Source organism: Lepisma saccharinum, chromosome 6 (genome assembly GCF_977018435.1).
Source record: "Lepisma saccharinum chromosome 6, izLepSacc3.1, whole genome shotgun sequence".
Classification (NCBI taxonomy): domain Eukaryota; kingdom Metazoa; phylum Arthropoda; class Insecta; order Zygentoma; family Lepismatidae; genus Lepisma; species Lepisma saccharinum.
In genome coordinates, this window is record NC_139234.1 from 34,854,054 (window position 1) to 34,874,570 (window position 20,517).

The 20,517-nt window shown below is 38.3% G+C and overlaps 1 protein-coding gene across 1 annotated transcript in view; it reads right to left on the reverse strand.

Moving 5' to 3' along the window:
- Positions 1 to 11,354, reverse strand: part of LOC145988683 (PH-interacting protein-like) — a 105,872-nt gene extending 94,518 nt beyond the window's left edge. Inside the window, exons 1-5 of the mRNA XM_083123761.1 lie at positions 11,185 to 11,354; positions 11,041 to 11,099; positions 10,931 to 10,960; positions 10,674 to 10,733; positions 7,724 to 7,874 (exon numbers count right to left, since the gene is read on the reverse strand). Coding sequence (XP_082979887.1) covers positions 7,724 to 7,874; positions 10,674 to 10,733; positions 10,931 to 10,960; positions 11,041 to 11,099; positions 11,185 to 11,227 — 343 coding nt within the window. The 5' untranslated portion in view covers positions 11,228 to 11,354. The remainder of the gene's footprint in view (positions 1 to 7,723; positions 7,875 to 10,673; positions 10,734 to 10,930; positions 10,961 to 11,040; positions 11,100 to 11,184) is intronic.
- Between the last annotated feature and the right edge of the window lie 9,163 nt (positions 11,355 to 20,517).

Genomic DNA, 20,517 nt, shown 5'->3' on the forward strand with positions numbered 1-20,517 from the left:
TGACAGGTGTCAAGTCGTAATCTAATTTGGACAAGACAAAAGCTCTGTGGGAGCAAACTAAAAGTAAAAGCCGAGATGGCAATCAAAAATGAGAAGTCCAATGCCATATTTCGTTCGTCTCTAGCATGAATGAAATGAACGCGTGCGTACTACAATATTTATGCTGAGCACGCATACATTGGCTTCCAAGAAATGTTTATCAACACGAGCTAAGCTGTAACGTCAGCTCGGGTCAGAGAACTATGTTTGATACGTCAGACACACACACCACTGAACTCGGCCAAACCTCCCATGAGAGGAGTTGCTTATCACCTGTCTGCTGAACTGACGTCAGAATGGCCAAAGCCATAAGTTGTGGCTCCACCCACTAAGCATGTGGGGGGGGGGGCTAACACCAAAACACTAGGAATATGGGAGCAACTGCTCACGCCACAATAAATTGCAAGACAATTTGCACTAATATAAGAGGATCCTGGTGAATATATATTTTATCGAAGCACACGCAAGTTTCTCCGTCCATTGAATCTCTTTGAGAGAATAATATATGTATAGAAGATATAAGTACCATCTTCCAATAAAAATGAGAGAAAAAAAAGATTGTTGAAAATATATATACTGCATTACGTATTAAAATACCAAAATTGTCCAACACCGTCCATTAAATATGAGTAGAAATTTGAATACACACGTGATAAATAAAGAAACCCAACTTAGGCCACTACAAATACATAATGAGTGGAATATTAAAATCAAATGTCCATTATATGTGTATATCTTGGTTAATAAAAAAAATGAAAATCCTACAGTCCTTGCTGTATGGCGTAAAAGTTCCTATGTAAGGTCCGAAATGTTCTGAAGACATACGAAAGCACTTGCGTCTAGTATCCACTGCATTCCATGGAGTCCGTGCAAAAGTGTTTGCAACTGCGAAAACCGGAACGAAGGTGTCACAATTTACATCCCAATCATCACGTGAGAATATCGGTCCTTTTGTAGCTTAAGGAACGAGAAGTGTTCATGATTGTACCACTGGATGTAAAATTCTGGGTGAGGGACGTTTGATGAGGGGGTGGGTAAATCTTGAAGATCGGCGGGTGAACAGAAGGAAGAAACAGTTGGATTAATTTGTGCTGCTAACTGTACTGTAAAATTAATCATCCAGGGGAGAATGCTGTTCACCGGACTAGGGAACCTAGTCTCGTAAAGTCTGCCTTGCTGTAGAAGTAACAGCTAAAGTAGGTGTGCTTGGCGGGTTGCATATGCCTGCACTCGAAGATGGTAACACACTTGTGGTGGGGACCGTACATGAAAGTAAAGCTGGTCTTGCTGCGTACGGGCGTCTGAATGGTAAACAAATCGAAGGAGACTGAAGATGGGGTAAGAGGTGTCATGTTTTCTTCTGGCCACTTGAAACTTGTAGGCTGGGACACATCATGGGAAAAGTGTTCATCCACTGCATCACTTTGAGCTGGAATGTAGTTCTGACTGGAATTCCAGCGGAAATAAAGACAGTACTTTTGGGAAAAGGGGGCGTGTATCCGTTGCATCTTGAGGGCCGGAGCGTAGAAATGGGAGAAAACTGAAGGTGTGCTCTGGTGGCTGGCACAAATCCCATCGGCCGACGGTCGCTGTGCAGTCCTGAGTTCGAGGAGGTAATGCGAAGTACTCGGCGGGTTTAGGTATGCCGGGTGAAAACTGAAATTGTTGACTCCACGAACTGAGAGGCGATGGTAAATGGAGCTGCTCTCTGAAGGTCACCGGCGCGTAGAATTCCAATGTTGAAGGCGTCTCAGGAAGTCTCTGCTATGCGATGTAGACGTCATGGAGATACGAGACATTATTAGGTGGGATAGGAATGAGGTGGCTAATTAAAAAAAAGGAACAGGGAAAGGTTTCAAAATACAGTCTTTAAAATCACAATAACCCAGAGTATGCCATTCAAATAAAGGTACAAAATCACTAAAAATGGGGCCTAATGACAAATAAAATATAATAACTATTAATAAAAAGCAATGAAGAATGTAAATCAATTTTAAATAACTGATATGCTAAAGATGTGAAGGTTCACGATGTGAGACATTATTTTACCATAACGGGAGTGTAAACGTGGTGAAAATATTGATTGAAGGCTAACAAAATTGCAATAATTGCCTCTAAATCTAAAGAGGTGATAATAAGCAAAAGTAAATGAGCGGAACCAAATGCTTTGAATTTATCTTCAAATGTTAATTATGTAGGTGACGTAAAAGGAATTGAAGTGACGCAATAATGACTAGTCGAAGAGAAATTTGTAAACAAACTAAAAATGTAATTGAACATGCCTCATCTCAATTGTAGTGTCCATTGATTGGAATATGAACAATCTCATCAGCAAAAATAAATTGTCAAAGTACTTGTCACATCCATAGTACATTATATATCTGAATGCTTTATTTAAATAACTCCAACAGTTCACCATTATTAGTACTGAATTTTTGTCTTAGATGTATGAAATGTATGAAGATTTCGAAGTGCCAAGTTGGAATTGATGTTTCGACGTCGAACGCTGGATCGAGTTATTATCCGAAGTGCAAGAAAGTCATGACGTCAGAATAACTCTAGGGGGAAAATTCTGGGGTGGGGAAATTCTAAAAGCTAAGCATGCTGGAACATGGTTCGATCTTGCCCGGCTGTGAGAGCAATACAGTCGCCGCTAGGCAACAGATTATGCGAAGTCAGGAAAAAGTAATGGGAGATGTATCGTTTCTCAGAGTCAGTTCCTTGGAAAAGGAGCGGAGTTATCCATTGTGCATTGTCATATTGCAAGCCTGTCATTGTATCAATTTTCATCGTTCGGCCGGAACTGTCCAAGGTTACTGAATGTATGGGAACGCTGAATCGCAGCCTTCGGAGTTTGCTGGAATTAACTGACGCCGGTAAAAGGGAATGGAGGAAATTAACTTGCAAGAAATGTGAGTCGCCGGGATGGGACGAATCTTCACTGGAAATCTGGAGTGGAAAAGGAAAGGGGGGGGGGGGTAAATTCTTTATTTCAGCTCGGATTCATCGCGGCGCTCTGGACAGAAAGAAATAATGGATGCGCAACATCCATGCGCCAAAGATCCAAGCGCGTGTCGTTACGTAACAAACGTGACTACACATTTGTGAATGTATCTTGTTCGAGTTCTATGCAACTTGATCATAACAATGATTCCGTATGAAATGAAATCGTTATCTGGGTCATTCAGTCCTATGCTAATCTTGTATTTCAAACTTTCTTTTACAGGCTTGGAGCACGGGAAACGAAAACACAATAAAATAATCGTATTAAGAAAACATATGGCAAAGATCGCTATTATTAATACCTTATGCAAAGTTCATACGGATACTGAAACGCTGCGAAAAATATTTCCGAAAATGATAACGCCTGAACTGACGGGAAATTAAGATATGATATTATATTTACTAACAAACTATGCAAAGTGAAAAAGGTTGCAATCCTTTTTGGACCACTTACTGCGCTGAATTCTCTTTAATTGGGCGTGACATGAGCTCTATATTGACATATTTAAAAGGATATCGTAGCTATGCGTTTCCTATTATTTTATATTAATGCAAATTACAACTATTCTCTTTGGAACTAAATATATGTTGGGTGGGTGGACAAAAAGGGGGAAAAAAAATATAATGCCTTAATTATGTGAATATAGTTCAGCCATTACTAGTTTTATAACACACGAAGGGTCAAGAAAATAATTTGTTCACGGGTCTTTAGTAAAATATGCTTTGAATATTTATATATACGTAACATTTACTAAAGTCTTTATTCAGACTGGACATTATCGCCATTCTGCCGATAGCAGAAGGTACTTTCACCAGTTATTTGGGATCCCTGGGTAACTGGAGAAAATGGTATTCACTGAGCGTATTTACATATTATTTCGTATTTTTCACCATTTCTTCATTATGTGGAGCTACTTGATAAATCTCACTGTATAAATGCGCATTTCATAAACTTCTAACGTCGCCCTGTGAACGTCACACTCTTCCGCCTAACTAGTGTGCATAATTGGCAAATAAATTGACTAAAGTACATCCATGTGTTTAATAACCAATAAATATTCACATATAAAATTAATACTTTTCGTAAAATCGCCCAAATAGCTGTTGCCTGTTATTCGTGTTCTTGTGATGGACAGAGATGATGTTACAAAACCTCTGTGACTGCTAAAACGCGTTCTCATGTGTTAGTGCTTGCTCAATTTCCTACGTATCCTCCGCTTGTTTAGGGTCTGACTGAATGTAAACACGATGAGGTCTTAAGGGGGAAGGCGTACAAGATTCTGCTTTATTAATTCTAAATATAGGTACAAATTCGCAAAACTTTAACATTATTTAATGAAAATTGATAATCAATTTTATCTTAATTTAAACAATCTCTAACGTGTATCTGTTATTCAGTGAGTAAGTGATTAACGTCGTGATTAGGGAAGCACAAATCTGTTAATTAACGCTAAGGAACGTTGATATTGATGAATGCCGTAACTCGAAATATAAATATCGTAATTGCGCGTCAAGTTTGAACAATATATATAATATAAATACACATGAAATTTAAGGTATTAAAATTTGTTATGAGCTATAAAATGAATGCGTAGGAGGAATATTCAACTGTCCATCAAAGCAATAGCTCAGAGAGGGTAAAAAATATAACATCAACAAAAAAATCTCGCTAACATGTGAGAAACATCCGCGCCGTGCTCTCTTAATTGTGTCCAGTTAAATCATTATAAGTTGGCTTTGCCTAACTTTTGGGTGCTTGAAACAGAAATATATATATATAATATGTGTACGTACTGATTCATATCACTAAAGCCTATTCATTGGCTTAAAACATCTTACACTCTGCCATAGCAGACTGCTTTATTTATCTATAGCTATATGCGCTTTATTCATCATTAATCATTTCTCGACCTATTTATGCATATAACTAAAGCACCTTTTCTTTCTAAACCAGAATCCACTAATTAATCGAGCGGTTTATACTCTGAACTAATGGTAGCGTCACTCTAACTACGTACGACCGGCGTACAGTAGCGGACATAATTGCTGCTTCATTGCCAGAAGTATAATAAGCGTTTCATTTCTTCACATGTCAACACATAGTTTAATAAAACAATTTAGTCCTTAATTAAGGTAACGTAAGGCAAAACGACTGACTCGTGAATTCCTCGACTATCTCCTGAAGCTAAGCATCCTTCTTTGAGGAGCTAGGAGCATTGTGTCATTACGAATATAAATGAGTCGACCGCGGAACCTTGTTCGTTCCCAAAACTACATTTATTTAAAATTAATATCCTCTTGGCAATAATCTGAACAGTTTATAGCTCATGCATTTTTGATCATCGACAAGTTACGGTCAGTTTTGAACGAAAATAAAATTTTAACTTTAAAGAACTTTAATTAATAAACAAAGAAAAAATGACACAGCATACTCGCTGCTGGACTCGGTGAATATATAGTACAAATTAGTCGGAGTCAAGACTAAATTATTTTCCTCCTTAGCGATAATCTCACTATTCACTTTTAGTTAAGGATATAATTAATTAAAAGACATGAAAGGTAAAACTGAAACATGATCTGAGCAAAATTATCGGGAACATAAAATGTAAAAAAATCGTTCACATAATTTCGGTAGCTTACTGCACTGTTATATCACTTATCACATAAATCACGTACAAAAGTAATGTAAAAAATTCATTCTAAATTTTGCGTCAAAGGATCATCAAATTTGAATTTGCACTTTTCAAGAGTAGATTAAATCCTGGAAATGATGAAAAGTTTCCAGATGGGAGATCTGTCATAGTCGGGGTACCGGGTTCGCGAGCGAACCACAGCGCTAGCAGGAGCGAAGCGATAGGGAAACGTCCAAGGACGTCCCTGGGCCGGCCGCATTTTTGGCAAAATGGGCCTCCCTAAAGTCCGACAACACCTTCCGCGACGCGGGATGACGGACGCTCCCGATACAATAGTGCCAGCCCGACGCGGACAACCGCGACGAAGCTAGGGCGCTGGGCTGTACCCAGATCGCCCGCGGCTATGGAAGAAAACATTCTATTTTCTTGTCCTCCGCATTGTACTGCGCGTGACTGCATCGGTGATTAGCCTATCAGGGTGGGAAGTAACTCAAATTTCAACATCTTACATAATTAACATTCGTATCGTCGCTGCCAATTTCTTTTAAGAGTTTCACGTTCACCAATGTAAATTTAGATAGCTTCAATGCATGCAATTTGAAATAACATTAGTTGTAGTGGGTAGTGCACAATTACTCTAATTTGGAAGAAAGGGTGAATCTCCTGTTGTTAAAGGGGTTTTGTGTAAAAAGAAAAGCCAAATCGTTGGGTTAGGGAGGGGGTAAATGACGCTAATTTTCATCACATTTCGTATAGAAATTGATGAAATTCCGCACCTGCACCACGTCTTGAGATACAGGTCTCTTTTAGATTAAAGTAATTATTCTATTGGGGGTTAGCGGTAGCTCGTAAGCTCTCGCTTGGCTGCATCTTCTATCTGCGGAGGTACCTTAATAAACTTAACCTACACAATCTTTTATTTGAATGGCAACTCTCATATTTTCGGTTAAAATGACCTAAAGACTGCAAAGGCAAGGTTGGCTTGAGAGAAAAGCGTATTACCTGTCTCGTTCTCGAAGAGAAGACCAATGAGTTTCCAAGTTGAACTCTCACTCACTTGCTGACGTTAGCCTCTTAAATTCTCACTCAGCTTCGCTGTGTACCACTTCCAAACAAGTTTCTGAAAGTCTGAATCCAGCCTCAATCTCCTTCAAAATCCAACTCACTCTCCTCTCTCCAAAACTCAAAAACCCCAAATCACTCTCCTGTTCTCTTCCAAAACTCAAGCCCAACTCCCCTGTCTCTCTCGAGCCAGATCCAACTTGCATTCCTCCTAATGAAAACTCCTCCCCTTTTTCTCTCTCATCAATTTTCCTTTGCAAATATTGGCGAATGCTTTTCGCTGAGCTGGTGCTGAAGTTAACACTTTCCTATACTTCCTGTCAGGCTGCCTAGCTACACGTAACTCGAAAATGAAAATGAGAGATACGTGACGTTAGAGACACTGTGGGAACAGCCCTAAACATGGTTCACCTAACCTATCTAAAGTACATTTAGGTATCTTATTTTAATAAACGCATTTCTGAAATCTGCAAACATTTTCACACTGTGATGGAGAGTACACATCGTTAAAAAAAAAAAACCTTCGCACATGACCTAGATGGCAGCAGCAGTCCGTAACCAAGATAACAGTAAATAAATAGCTGGTGCCAAGAAAAGAATCATAGGAGTATACAGAAAGAAAAAAACTCACAAACAAACAAGCAGTAAGTAATCACTAACACTCCCAAGTATGTGTTAACAGACAATGAATAGAAATTGAACCATGTATAAAATGCCTGTGTACAGGTTTAATTTGAAATACAACAGTGGGAACTTGGGCCCCTCTCTGTTGTTATCCCAGTGTACTTAAAAAAATCAAAATGTAAATGAAGTAGCACAAAGAAACTTTACTTCTACACTGTTAGGGATATCCCTAATATTGGGCCTTGGTCAGGCACTGAGTAGTGTACACAATACAGTGTTTAATGTAAATATAACAGTTTTGCAATATATTTAGATATATGAACCAATGTTTTTCATAGATAAAACAAATCGACCGTACATACCTTCTTGTGTCCTAAGTAGGGACTGATTTCCTGCACCAAGAAGTGACTGTATTCCTGAGACACTGGGTTTTAATTCCTTATCTAAGATTGGTCCAATTCGTTGACACATCAACATTAAATGATTTGGAGACACGTGTGGATATTTTCTTTCCTGGAAAAGGAAACATTAAGAAACACTGATTTTATCAAGTTCACATACACATTTACTTTTGTGTATCAGCCTACATTGTTTTCACATATTACAGAAAAGTACAATGTATTAGCGATTCTTGAACAAATTTGCATCATTATTGTATGAAAAAAACTGAAAATTAAAAATGGATGTTTCTGAACTATACAGAACATTTAGCCTTTTCATGCTTTATATATATTATATAATTTCAAATACTCTTTCCCCGACCCTTGAATATGCAAAAAATATTTTAGAATGTTTAAGTGGCATTTAGTGAAAACTTTGTTTATTTGGTACACTTTTCTCACTGATGTTCACTTCATAAAATTTTTGATTAAAATCCCAAAAAATCATAACTGACACACTGCTAACATTGTCAGAACTAGAAAAGTAACAAAAATTAAAGCCAGTAATGACTTTGATTAAGACTTGAAAATTTTTGTTTAATAATTTACCTTATCCTTTGCAACTGAAAATTAACAATTATCAAATAGTTGTAAACATGAAGCATTTAACTCAAGACTAAAACAAAATCTATCATACATAGATAATCCTGGAATATATAAAATTGGGTTCCAGTTAAGAGCACAGATAAACACACAGCCACACACATGTAATTATAGTTGTAACTGCCACATCAAGTTATGTAGAATGGTGTTACTTCTAATAAATTTTACCACATTTTGGATACTATTTTATGATTTTGCTTCTCATTGGAGGCATATGACTGAAGACACCTCAATTATGGGTCTGACTAAAAGCAAGGGTTATGCAGAAGCAGTGGACCAGGAAAGAAGTGTTGAGACAAACACACGCATTTGAGAATGAAATATCAACAAGTGAACAAAAATACATGTAAAACTCCTCAGTAACCTACATGATAAAACTACTACAATTATTATGAATTCACACACATACACTAACTTAGTGTAATAGTTAGAATTAGCTTGTGAAAATAAAACAACGGTATAATTACAAATACCAGGAGGATCTCAGATTGCTTTCAAATTTGGTATACTCACTAATTTTGACCTCAAAATCATGAATCTGCAGTTAAAAATAGGCGGTCACTACTAGAAAATGTGAAATACAGTGCATACATTGCCACTATGATTGTCGATACTAATGGTCACCATGTTTGATGACAACAAATGAAGTTCGCTATCTGTTCCATGGAGCGTTGCTTTACATGTGACAATATGACGTCTTCAGTAAATGTGGAAAACATACTTGCCCCACGAACCATTCACGTAAGGTTAGGTTAGGTTAGGCAAGCATAGTTCAAATTCAGGGTATTCATAAACATAGTTTTTGTACGCTAATCATTGCAAAAAATTGTTGTTTCCTTCATAAATCACCGGTGTTTATTTCGTTCACAGACTCCCTTATTTCTATTTATTTCGCATTTTCTAAACGTGACCGCCAATTTTTAACTGCAGATTCGTGATTAGGATGCCAAAATTAGTGAGTATGCCGAATTTGAAAGCAATCGGAGATACTCCTGGTATTCTGCATTTGCTCCAAAAATTCAATTATTCCTCAATATCACCTTTACCATTCATTTACCCCATGATAAATAACAGAAGGGAATCAGCAATCTTGAAGATTACTGACAAATTTCATAAATATGTATTCCAGATTCATAGGCTAATTTGTTTTTATGACAAGAAATCAGGCTATCAAGTAGGCTTGGCAAACCCGATTTTAAAACTGGAATTCATTCTTAATTCTTAGACAGGGGTCAAATTCTAGATAAAGTTAAATATTGGTTGAATAGAAGGGGATCAAACAAAACAAATGAGGACACAAAGATCCAATAGTTGATGAAAATCTTTTAGTGTGTCAGTTATATATTAAGACTCCATTTGGACATGAACCACTGTCTTGTGGTTTATAAACGTTCTGATTGTAAATACCAACTACAATCCAACTCCAGATCAGCATATTAAAAAAAAAGTTTTTGTTACATTAACCATGGATGTAGAAAATGACACGCATTGTTTGCCTTGCACTATACTTTCAAATTAAAGAGGTAAACTTCAAATTTTATCTCATTTTTACTTGTATAATGTGAATAAATGTAGGAATCAATTTCTGAGAATTAGCAAAATAACTGAATAACAAATGAGCACAGGATTGCAAAAATTGTTGTATGTAAATACAAGCGGATGGTAATCAATTAATGGCCACCTTCAAAATTTGATATTTATATTAGGATAATGTGAATACTGTACGTTTCATCATCAACCATCTCTCATTAGGGTTAATCTATAAAATCATAAACTTATTTTATTGCAAATGAAATAACAAAGACGCGAAATTTTTTCTCAGGCGAAACCGGGAGGCATCTTGGACATTGCATCGCTCAATACAAAAGAACACGCCCTCTTGCCACACTTCAACCAATCGCAGATGTTACTACCGTTTCCACCAATCGGGAGCTCTTTACTATTCCGTATAGGAGTTTTGCAACGTCACACAGGTATGTACGGACGAGTTTCGTTGGCTCTGGAACATTTCTTATGATGTAACTAATGGGATACTGCACAAACACTTGCGTTACAAGAGAGGTGGGGGTGTTGTACTAGGATAGTGTTGTACGGAATTTTGTCAGTCTCAAACTCTACCTCATGCAACCAACATCGGAGGACCACATAAAGCAATATCAACATCAATGAAACGTGGTACAAAACTCGTGCAAACTGAAACAATATATATGTGCATTGAAAATATATCAAAAACAGAGGGGGAAAATAAATAATATGCATTACAACTCACCAATTCTTCAAAAGTCTGTTCATGTTCATTTCCAAGCCAATCTAATCTTTTCGGCAAGATCTGAAAAAAAAATTGAATTAAAATTTATATCAGACAATCATACTTTGCTCACCCCCAACACCCTTCCATTATACTCAAAAACTTTACAATTTGATTTGCAATGTTTTGACATTACGAAAACCACGTGCAAACCACGCGGGATGTCCAAATGCACCTACTGACTAAGATTATAGAGGTAAACAAAGTCTTCTACTTGCCTTGATTTTCTCTAGTTCCCGCCTCAGCACCTGAAAAAAATGCAAAAAATCGTCAATTTTTCATTCAAACAGTTACAGTTTGGTCTAAATTCTGTTAGAAAAATACTTACCTCTGCAGCTTGAATGCAGGGGCCGGCAGCCAAAAACTTCGCGATCAGGAAATACAACTCTGAAAGAAAAACAAGCGTACTTAGAAAACCTGCAGCCACTCACTTTCAAATTATTTTTCCTACTTCGTATGGACAAGTACCCACCTGAGGCAACAGTACTTTGGTGATGAGCTTTGCTGGTATCCATATTTATTTACAACAAATCAATTTCCACTGAGACATCTCCAGTAAAACAAACATTAGTATTCATAGACTTGCATTCTTACGTTAGTGCATTTTCCGTTCACACGATAACTACCGAACACATCACAACCAAAACCATATACGTCACACATGAAATAAAATAGAACCTGACTCACGCTGTTCCGTTCATTTTACTGAAATACGCACACAATCAAACACTTTTTTACGTAACATGAAACGTACAATGATAATAAGTAGGTTTTATTGCAATAAACGGTTCATATAAAGCCAAATATATCCGTGAAAACGTTACGCGACCGTAGAACATTGCGGATGAATACAGTGCCACCAAAGAAGTGGTGCCAACTCATGATTTTCGAAATCTCGTAATTTTCCTAACTAAAATTCAGACGTGTTATTTCGTTACATGAAATCAATCCTTAAATTAAGCATTGATTCACATATCTAGAAGTGGAAGATGGCCTAAAAATGAAGAAGGAGTTGTCAGCACCATACCCCAGCTGCCTTTTACAATCGATAAGCTAGCCAGCCCCTGAGGCTACGTGAGAGAGCCTGTTTTTAATATATTTAAAAAGGTGAGTCGCTTCAGTTTGATTCTGTCGATAAATATTTGAACATTGTTTTACTGAATCAAATAACGATTCACTACAAAAAAGTTGAGCAGACAATTTATCTGACAGTCCTGTCTAGAAGTGGAAGATGGCCTAAAAATGAAGGAGTTATCAGCACCATACTCCAGCTGCTCTTTACAATCGATAAGCTAGTCCCCCAGGGTACGTGATTAGTGTAACATGCTGCGAAGCCACGAGTTTAAGGTTCGAATCCCAGACATGGTTCATGGTGGGAACATGGTCGTATCCAGCGGAGTACAACGGAACACTTACCCCCGTGAAAGACATACGAGTATGTTAAAATTTTCATTTTTCTTCTGACGTTATCAATGTTATTCCCTTTTCAGATAATTCAATATGAAGCATTGTCACAATTGCCAAGTGCTTTCCCTGTGAAAATGTCATTTACGCCCCCACCTAGAAAAAATAAGTGTTTTTACCCATGGTACGCCAATAGAGATGAGTGATTTCTGGCGCTGTAATTTGCCGAGCCAAGAATCTACTGAAACCAACATTTGCACTGTTCAATATTTTCTTTAAGTAAATGGAACTACTGTAAAAGCAATGTTCGATTGTTAGCTGGGTGGATGTTTTTTCGAGCCTTAGGGTGATAAAGTTTATTCAGAATTTTCCATCTGCGGGCGCGGGGAAGGGGCTATAAGTGTAAATTTAGAGCCAAAATGGACCATAAATTTGGCCATTGTGAAAAATCTTTGGGGCTGTTAAAGAAATTTGGAAGGGGTGTTAAGGGACGTTGTGGTTGTGTGTATAAATCACTGGATGGGAGGAAGCTCCAATATTTTAGCATGGAGACAATGGGACAGCTGGGGATGCTTTGCATATATTTGCCTTGCTGAAGGATAGCATTCCCCGCATTCCCCTCCACTTCGGAGCAATTTGTACAGACAACAACCGAACTGGTCTCATGCTATTGACTACCGCACTTAGAAAATAATAGTTCTGGATGGATTAGAATCCCAGGAAAGTTATGATATTTCTTATTTTGTTTTGTCATCATAACGAAAATCAATACGTGTCTCGGAAGACTAAAGTATCCTTGCCTAGGTTGTTTGCCTCCCCGATGACGTAGCGGTAACGTCGTCGCCTTGAAATCAAGGTGTCCCGGGTTCGATACCTGGTGGAGACACATAGTGGTTCTGATCCCACTTTAAACTGTAGGTCCAGTCCCGATTAGCCTATCTGTCCATAAAGTGGACTTAAAACAACAATTCAATCAATCAACCTTGCCTAGGTTGGTCCCAGGTTCGAATCCAGGACTGGATATGGGTGTTCTCTGTGTGTGTCCCTTCATCATGTCATCACTCATCATCACCGTCGCGATTAGCCAAAGGTGCCAGAAAGGGACGCTAAATAACAAAAATCAAGTCAAATCAAATCCTTAGCTAGGTTAAGAGCTGAGACTGCAAAGGGCACTCAGCTAGGGTGGTGACCAACGTTTGGCTTTGAATTTAAGGGAGATTTCGAACTTTCGGCGTTAAATTTATGGGAGTTTTTGTTGCAACACATTTTGCGCATTTTTAGCGACGCGGCGTCGCTCCAGCAAATGTTTATGGAATGGATAATATTAAGCAAAATAATTAATTTACAAAATATATAATATGCAGATCACAATTGACAATAAAAAATGCATGTTTCTTAGTAACCCATATGTATTTGTCAACTGCTGCTGCAGAACTAAGCATCAATCAACTATTGCAAGATATGACGACACTTCCGTCCCCCAAAGGTTATACGTGCAAGATCTTGTAGTCGATTTGAAGTTTTGTATTTTGTATGGCTCGCCGAACTCCGAATGAATTCAAATTTCGCCATCTAGATTGTGAATGCAGAATACGAGAGAAATACGGAAGCTGGGAGGATCCGAAAAATCCAGGTAACATGTCTTTGCACCCCCTCTCCTAGTTTTGGCACCTTGCACCCCGGTTTTAAGACCCAATCGCCGCCACTGCCAGCGTCAGCGTGCACTACGCGGAAGTGAGGTTGACTTTTGGTCACCCTTTCTACCCGCCTTCCGAAGAATCGGAAATTGCAAATGAACTCTCCACGTTTTAAGCACTTTAAATGTTAAAAATGTCTTGAAATTAGTAGTTTTTACTCCAGAAGTGCATGGACGTTCTTAGGATTTTTTCCAGGGGGGGGGGGGCAAACAAGGTATTCTTTTTCCAAGGGCGGGGGCAAACAAGGTGCATTTCCCCCATACATGTGTTATCCCCTCAAAAAACATTGCGTCAATTTGAAGTTATCATGTTCATGCTATAATTAACACATATTTTTGTGCCTGAAATGAAATTATATGTGTGAAATATGTAATTTTTGGTCCTTCCGGACGTCCATGCAGAAGTGTAAAAATGGTGATCTGAGGGGGGCATAATATTTAGAAACATTTCACTTCCCGGACGTTGGGATTTCAAAATGCTCACCTCCCGACCAAAAATTTTCCGTCCCTGACACTCTTATTGCGACTAACTGGGGAGATGTAAGGGGGCGTATGGATACATCAATGATGTCAAGCAGTGGCGGAGATTATCAGAGGCACTTTTTGCCACTTTTGCGTCACACTTTATCTACCAATGGAAATTAAACTGCGTTTGCCCCCCCCCCCCTCAGTTTTGGTACTCAATCGCAGCCACTGATATCAGGCAGTTCGTAGTGACGGTCGCTCTCCCCGTGAATTCGCAACTGATGCCAGCTAAGGTAAGGCGTGGATGTTTCGAAATACTATTACACCCGTCCAAAATTAGGTAGATAAATGCTCTTAGCTCAAATGTGCATTTTTGTTTGTATCACGGAATATTATTGAAAGAAACTGCCCCTCCAGAAAATATGCCCGCGCAATACTGCCTCTCATTCATTTTTTTCTGGTATCGTCACTTTGAAGCAGTGTCGTGTTTCCAGATATTGATCAGGTTTACATGGTGCGTAGGCTTAAATAATGATAGATACTTTAAAATATGGGGAAATCTATAACTCCGATAAGTAACAATAGTATCGTATGGATTTATTTATTTATTTTTAGTTTATTATACATCGCTTTTCTGGAACTTTTAGGCAAATCGCTGAGATGAGGACGAGTGTTGATACGATAAAATTGATGAAGGGGCCAGTCACAAAGAATACTCATGCCCAAGGCAGAATTCGAACCTGGGATCCCGGATCGAATGTGTTAACCCCTCCGCTACAGAGGTCGGCAAGAGCATCACGAGAAACGAAATTTTTATGCATGATATTGACACCATGAACAAGTGTTCCATCGATTTCATTGAATCAAATAAAAGTCAGAAGAGCGACGTAAAATGAAGCAAATCAATAATTAAAAATACAATAAAGAAACTAAATCTAGAGCCTGCATTACAATGTTTCCTTTCCAACCATCATTGTCCCGGAATGTCTAAAATCGGAATATGAGATCCTGGTTATAATTTTTATTATTTTACTTATCCGGCGTTCTTTCTTTCAAGGCCAGGTCAAATGTGGACTTATTATTCACATAAGCCTGCTTATCTGGGAACTATAATTTAAAGTTTCTACAATAGAGAAAAACTCGAATTTCGAAGAAACTGATATATAGATGGCTAGAATTGACTGTTGTTTTCAATTTATAAAGTCACATCCAGTGGCGTAGCAAGGGGTGGGCGAAGTGGGCGACCGCCCGGGACCTCGCGTCTCATGGGGTTGCTACAAAATATGTATTAATTAGAAGTGAGGGGGGGGGGGGAGTTGGAGAAGGCTAATTTTTGTAGGCGATAAAATTAAAACATGTTTTTATACTTTCTTTAAATTCCAGTTAAACGTTATAATACGTCAAATCAGGGGCGTACATACAGGCGGGCGCGTTCAAAGCCTAAGGGTGTAAAGTAAAAAGAAGTAAAAATTATTGTCATATTTCTAATGTGAAACATTTACGCAAAAAATCACGGTAACTTGCCTGGACAATTTTACGCATTTATTATTTTCTCGAATAGAAAGCAATTTGTCTTGTATTTTCTTCTTTCTTTCGACCTTGCACTCCCTATTTTAATATTTTAACAATAAAGCACCTCCAACTGCTACGAAGCAAGTGCGAGGCATTTAAATGCTTATGTTGTTTGCAAGTTGCAACTCAAGAAAGCGATGGATAATATAAGCAGTTTTTACTTCCTTTCTACAGCTTCGTATTTCAACTCCCGGAAATTATCAAAAGACAATTTTAGGGCGAGTGAAATTATTAAATATCATCTTCTTCAGTAATTTATTATTATTTAAATATGATAATTTGCTGACGTATCCCTGAAGATTTTGTATCGATTCACATGGAGATATCGCATTCTAATCTCGCCCAGGGCCTTGCGATATGTTGCTACGCCACTGGTCACATCAGTCATTTTATGACACTTCCTTCATATTTGAAACAGACATGTTTACAGGACACTTAAATTTGAAATAAATGTTCAGTTTTGCTCTTGCTCTTATTTACTAAGAAATGGGGAAATGTCTCATTTAGTGTAAAAGCACAGAGTTAGGAACACTGACAACTGATCCTCCAAGTAAGAAGCGAAACGTTTACTTTTCCATCCACTAGATGGCTCCATCAAACGAAATAGGCAGAATATGTGGTTTGACCGAAGCTACATTTGACCGTCTTTTGTTAACAAAAATGAATGCGTAGTCTTACCTAACTATTTCGATGCAATGAGCAATTCCACATAATTCATTTATATTGATTGATTGATTTGGTGTTTTAAAGTCCACTTTGTGCACAGTAAGGCTAATCGGGACTGGACCTACAGTTTAAAGTGAGATCCGAACCACTATATGCATCCGCCGGGTATCGAACCCGGGACCCCTTGATTACAAGGCGAAGACGCTACCACTGGGCCATCGGGGAGCAGTGTTTCTTTCAGAAAATTTGCTCCGGGGGTGCATCCCAGAGAACCGGGAGGGCGTTGTGAATCTCATCTGCGAGATACAACATATGTGCGTTTAATATTGAGAATTACCAGTGGTCGTTCGTGGTTCGTCAAAGAATTTGACGCTGAGCGTTACAGATAGGAAATGACGTACAGTAACAAAAATAAAGTAGGATGCGGTGACCTAAGTATACTTAGTAGTTCAATGTGGAAAGAAATAGATTTTTATCTTTATTTGTCTTTGTCTCTTTTTATTAGTCTGTTGTCTGACATTTACAAATATTATATTGTCAATTAGCATTACAATAGTAAATAGTAAATTATCACCTACTTTTACATTTAATCATCCAGAACAAATTCCACAATGGTGAACCAGGAAAAATATTACAATTATAAAACTCAATAGAACACACCATGCAAAGCTTAAGATGGCATGAAGAATTTACAGCAATCTTAACCTGCGAATCTACTGTTTTGTCCAGAAAATCATCAGTTGGAATCTTAGGTCCCTCAATGCTTATTATCTTGCAATGCATTAAAGTTCCTGGTACCATTCGACTTCTTGTCCTAGTTAGTATCCTATTCATAGCACTGAAAGACCTTTCTACGCCGGCTGTCGTTACGGGAATGGTTTGAAGGACTTCACAGAGTTCTTTTTCAACTCGCAATATCCCACGTCAGGTTCTAAGATTTTCAACAATGGATTGTCAGCTTCTGTATATATTCCATTATCAAGCATCGACTTGACAAAAAAATTGAAGGACTTGAGGTCAGCAAGAACGCCTTCCGCCTTAAGCATGGGAAAATTAGCACAAAACCTTTTGACTTCGGTGTCTTGCAAGTCTACTACTGACTGAAAGGTTTCAAATTGACTTGCGAATCTCATGGTATCAACAGATTGATCGTTGAACCTGTTTTCCATTTCTTCAATTACACTTTCCGCGTATTCCTTCATTCCACAGAAAGTTTTCCTAGCATCTTCGTCAGCAACCAGGTGCGCTGTAGATCCGATATTCTTCAGTTCCGTTCGAATATTTTTTGCAGATCACTGTTGATGTTTTCACACTGATTTGCAATATCCTGCAAATGCAATCTGGCTGAAGTAATTAGAGGGATGACTTTAGCCAGACTCAAATGCTTCTTTTACAAAGCCTTTCTGAGGATAGAAAGTGCACTGAGGATTTAATTCATCACACTGCAAGTAATAATGAAACTTTCATTCGAGATGGGAGAGAGGAGATAAGGCTAGTACGGTTGCCAGTTTTATTCTGCTTCTTCTGTAAGATTGGAGAAGTGTGGGCGTTGTTATTTACAGAGGGAAAGGGAAATATAAAGGCAAAAATATTCGCCACACAAAGTAATGCAGTCTGATGCGATGGAAACAACGGTAGCAGAAAAGTTTTATAAGTACTTTGGTTTTGTTGTACAATTTTGTCCTGGGGGCGGTAGATTCCCTCCGGGGGTGCTCACCACCGGAAAGGGGTCTGAAAGAAACACTGTCGGGGAGGCCCCCATAATTAATTTATAACAAATTTGCATGGTTGACTGATGATAAGAAAGAAGGCACGATAGTCCGTGGCTATGGTAAACTAATGAACACGCAGGAGAAATTATACGTTGAAATTCCAGCGAAAAATGTATGTTCGACCAGAACTCGAACCCGGGGCTCTGCAATGACAAGGTATGCTAGCTAGACCCCGAGTTCGAGAATCGAGTCCTGCTGGTTTGATTGATTTATTCCATCCACTTGATCATACAAGTACAAATTGCACTAGGTCAATTACATTAATGTCTAATTTTGACTACAAAGGAATGAACACATACTTAAACCTATTAAAAAGTAAATGGTCGAGCTTGTATCTTTCTCTGTATACTGGGGCGATCTCTAGAGAGAATCAGCGGCTGTTGGCTTCTTCCATCAACAATATTTGTTAAGAATTGTTCCTGTCACGGATGTCGGGATTTTAAAAAAATTCCGTCCCGACCCATATACCCAGAGGCGGCGCCAGGGGGGCGGGAGGGGGTGCTTGCGTGCCCCGTAATTTTCTTCCGCACCCTCTTCAGCACCCCCTACGATCAACTGAAAACACTAACACTAATATGTAATATTATGTCATGTCGTCATATTGAGCGCCGAATGATAGGTACTGAAGTAAGACCGTTATTATTGTATGTAACAGGCAAGCACTGAAAGAGGTGCAGATACTTTTCCGTACTGGCGGCAGCCTCTGCAGAGATCAGTAGCCGTTTTTTTTCTTTCGTCAGCATTGTTGTTATGAATTTTTTCATCTTCTGTTTCTTCAATAGACTGGGACAATTTTCGAAAATTCTGACTGTAGGAAGCATTTTTGAGGAAAAGCGGGCAAACAATATTTTCTGAATGTATTTGATGTGCTGATTACGAATATTTTGTTTGCCACTCTCGATTTTGGTGTTATATGCTTCAAATCGCTAAAAAACAAAATGGCGGCAATACGAAATGAGTTCCTATTAACTTTTGAAGGAGCAGAAACAAAATAGTGATCTTGGTGTCAAACATTATGTTTTTGGGTATGCTGAATCCAGATATTATGTTTCCTAATCTGAAATTTTAAGCTATGTGCTCCAAATCGCTAACAAACAAAATGGCGGCTATACGAAATGAGTTCCTATTAACTTTTGAAGGATCAGAAACAAAATAGTGATCTTGGTGTCAAACATTATGTTTTTGGGTATGCTGAATCCAAATATTATGTTTTCTAATCTGAAATTTTAAACTGTTTGTTCCAAATCGCTAAAAAACAAAATGGCGGCTACGTGCATCCATGCAATATTTCGTATCCATACTTTTTAACTAGGAATAAAACAGTGATTCTTGTGTAACAATAGGTTTTTAATTCAGAAACAAGTATAGAACATTGTTAAAGTAAAGATGCAAAATAATAATATTATTCAAAGCATAAGACTATATTGAAATATTAACAGTACCAGTGTATGATAAATCCGCACGTTATCCTTATTCAACCTTATTTAGCCCACAAAAATAGTATAACATTTTTCTAGTCACTGATATTCATGCACTCCTTAGTGCCAGTATCTGCACATTTGCAAGCTGAAGTACATACAAGCTCGCCTTTCCTGCAGGAACATGTAGCGGATATACAACCACCCAAACATCCACAGGTGACAATGTCGTATCGAGATGTGGAATTGGTGGCAGCGATTGAAGTTTTGGAACGAGCTGTCCATCAACCGTTTTCCATCCCAAGATAGTAGGTGGTGGTAACACAGGTTTTGGTATTACCGACTGCCTCTACACCATGGCTTGATAGTGGGCCCGTTGTACATGTAACCGTAGAGCATCGGTAGTGGGGGGGGCAGTGCTTGTGGTGTTTTTCCTTTGCTGAACAGCTTTATTCTGGCGTCATCACAGCTGCTTCCATCCGGTACACCATACAACTTGGATATGAACTTCTCTGTCTTGTGTGCTGTTTCTTGTTTCAATTCGTCAACACCAAGATTTAGTAGATCATTATTATTAGTGTTAAATATTTTCCATACTGTCTTCTTACTGATCCCAGCAATATGGGATGCGAGTTTCGAAGACAAAATCCGTAAATGAAAGCTTCTGCCTGACTTCGTGTACTGGAATGTAATTTTTTTTTTTTATGTTCCTGCTCGCAACCACAATTTCGTACATCTAATCTTGTGAAATAACGCTACCAATTGCACTAATACATCTGCATCACGTGCTGAGACAACAATGTTATCAGCGC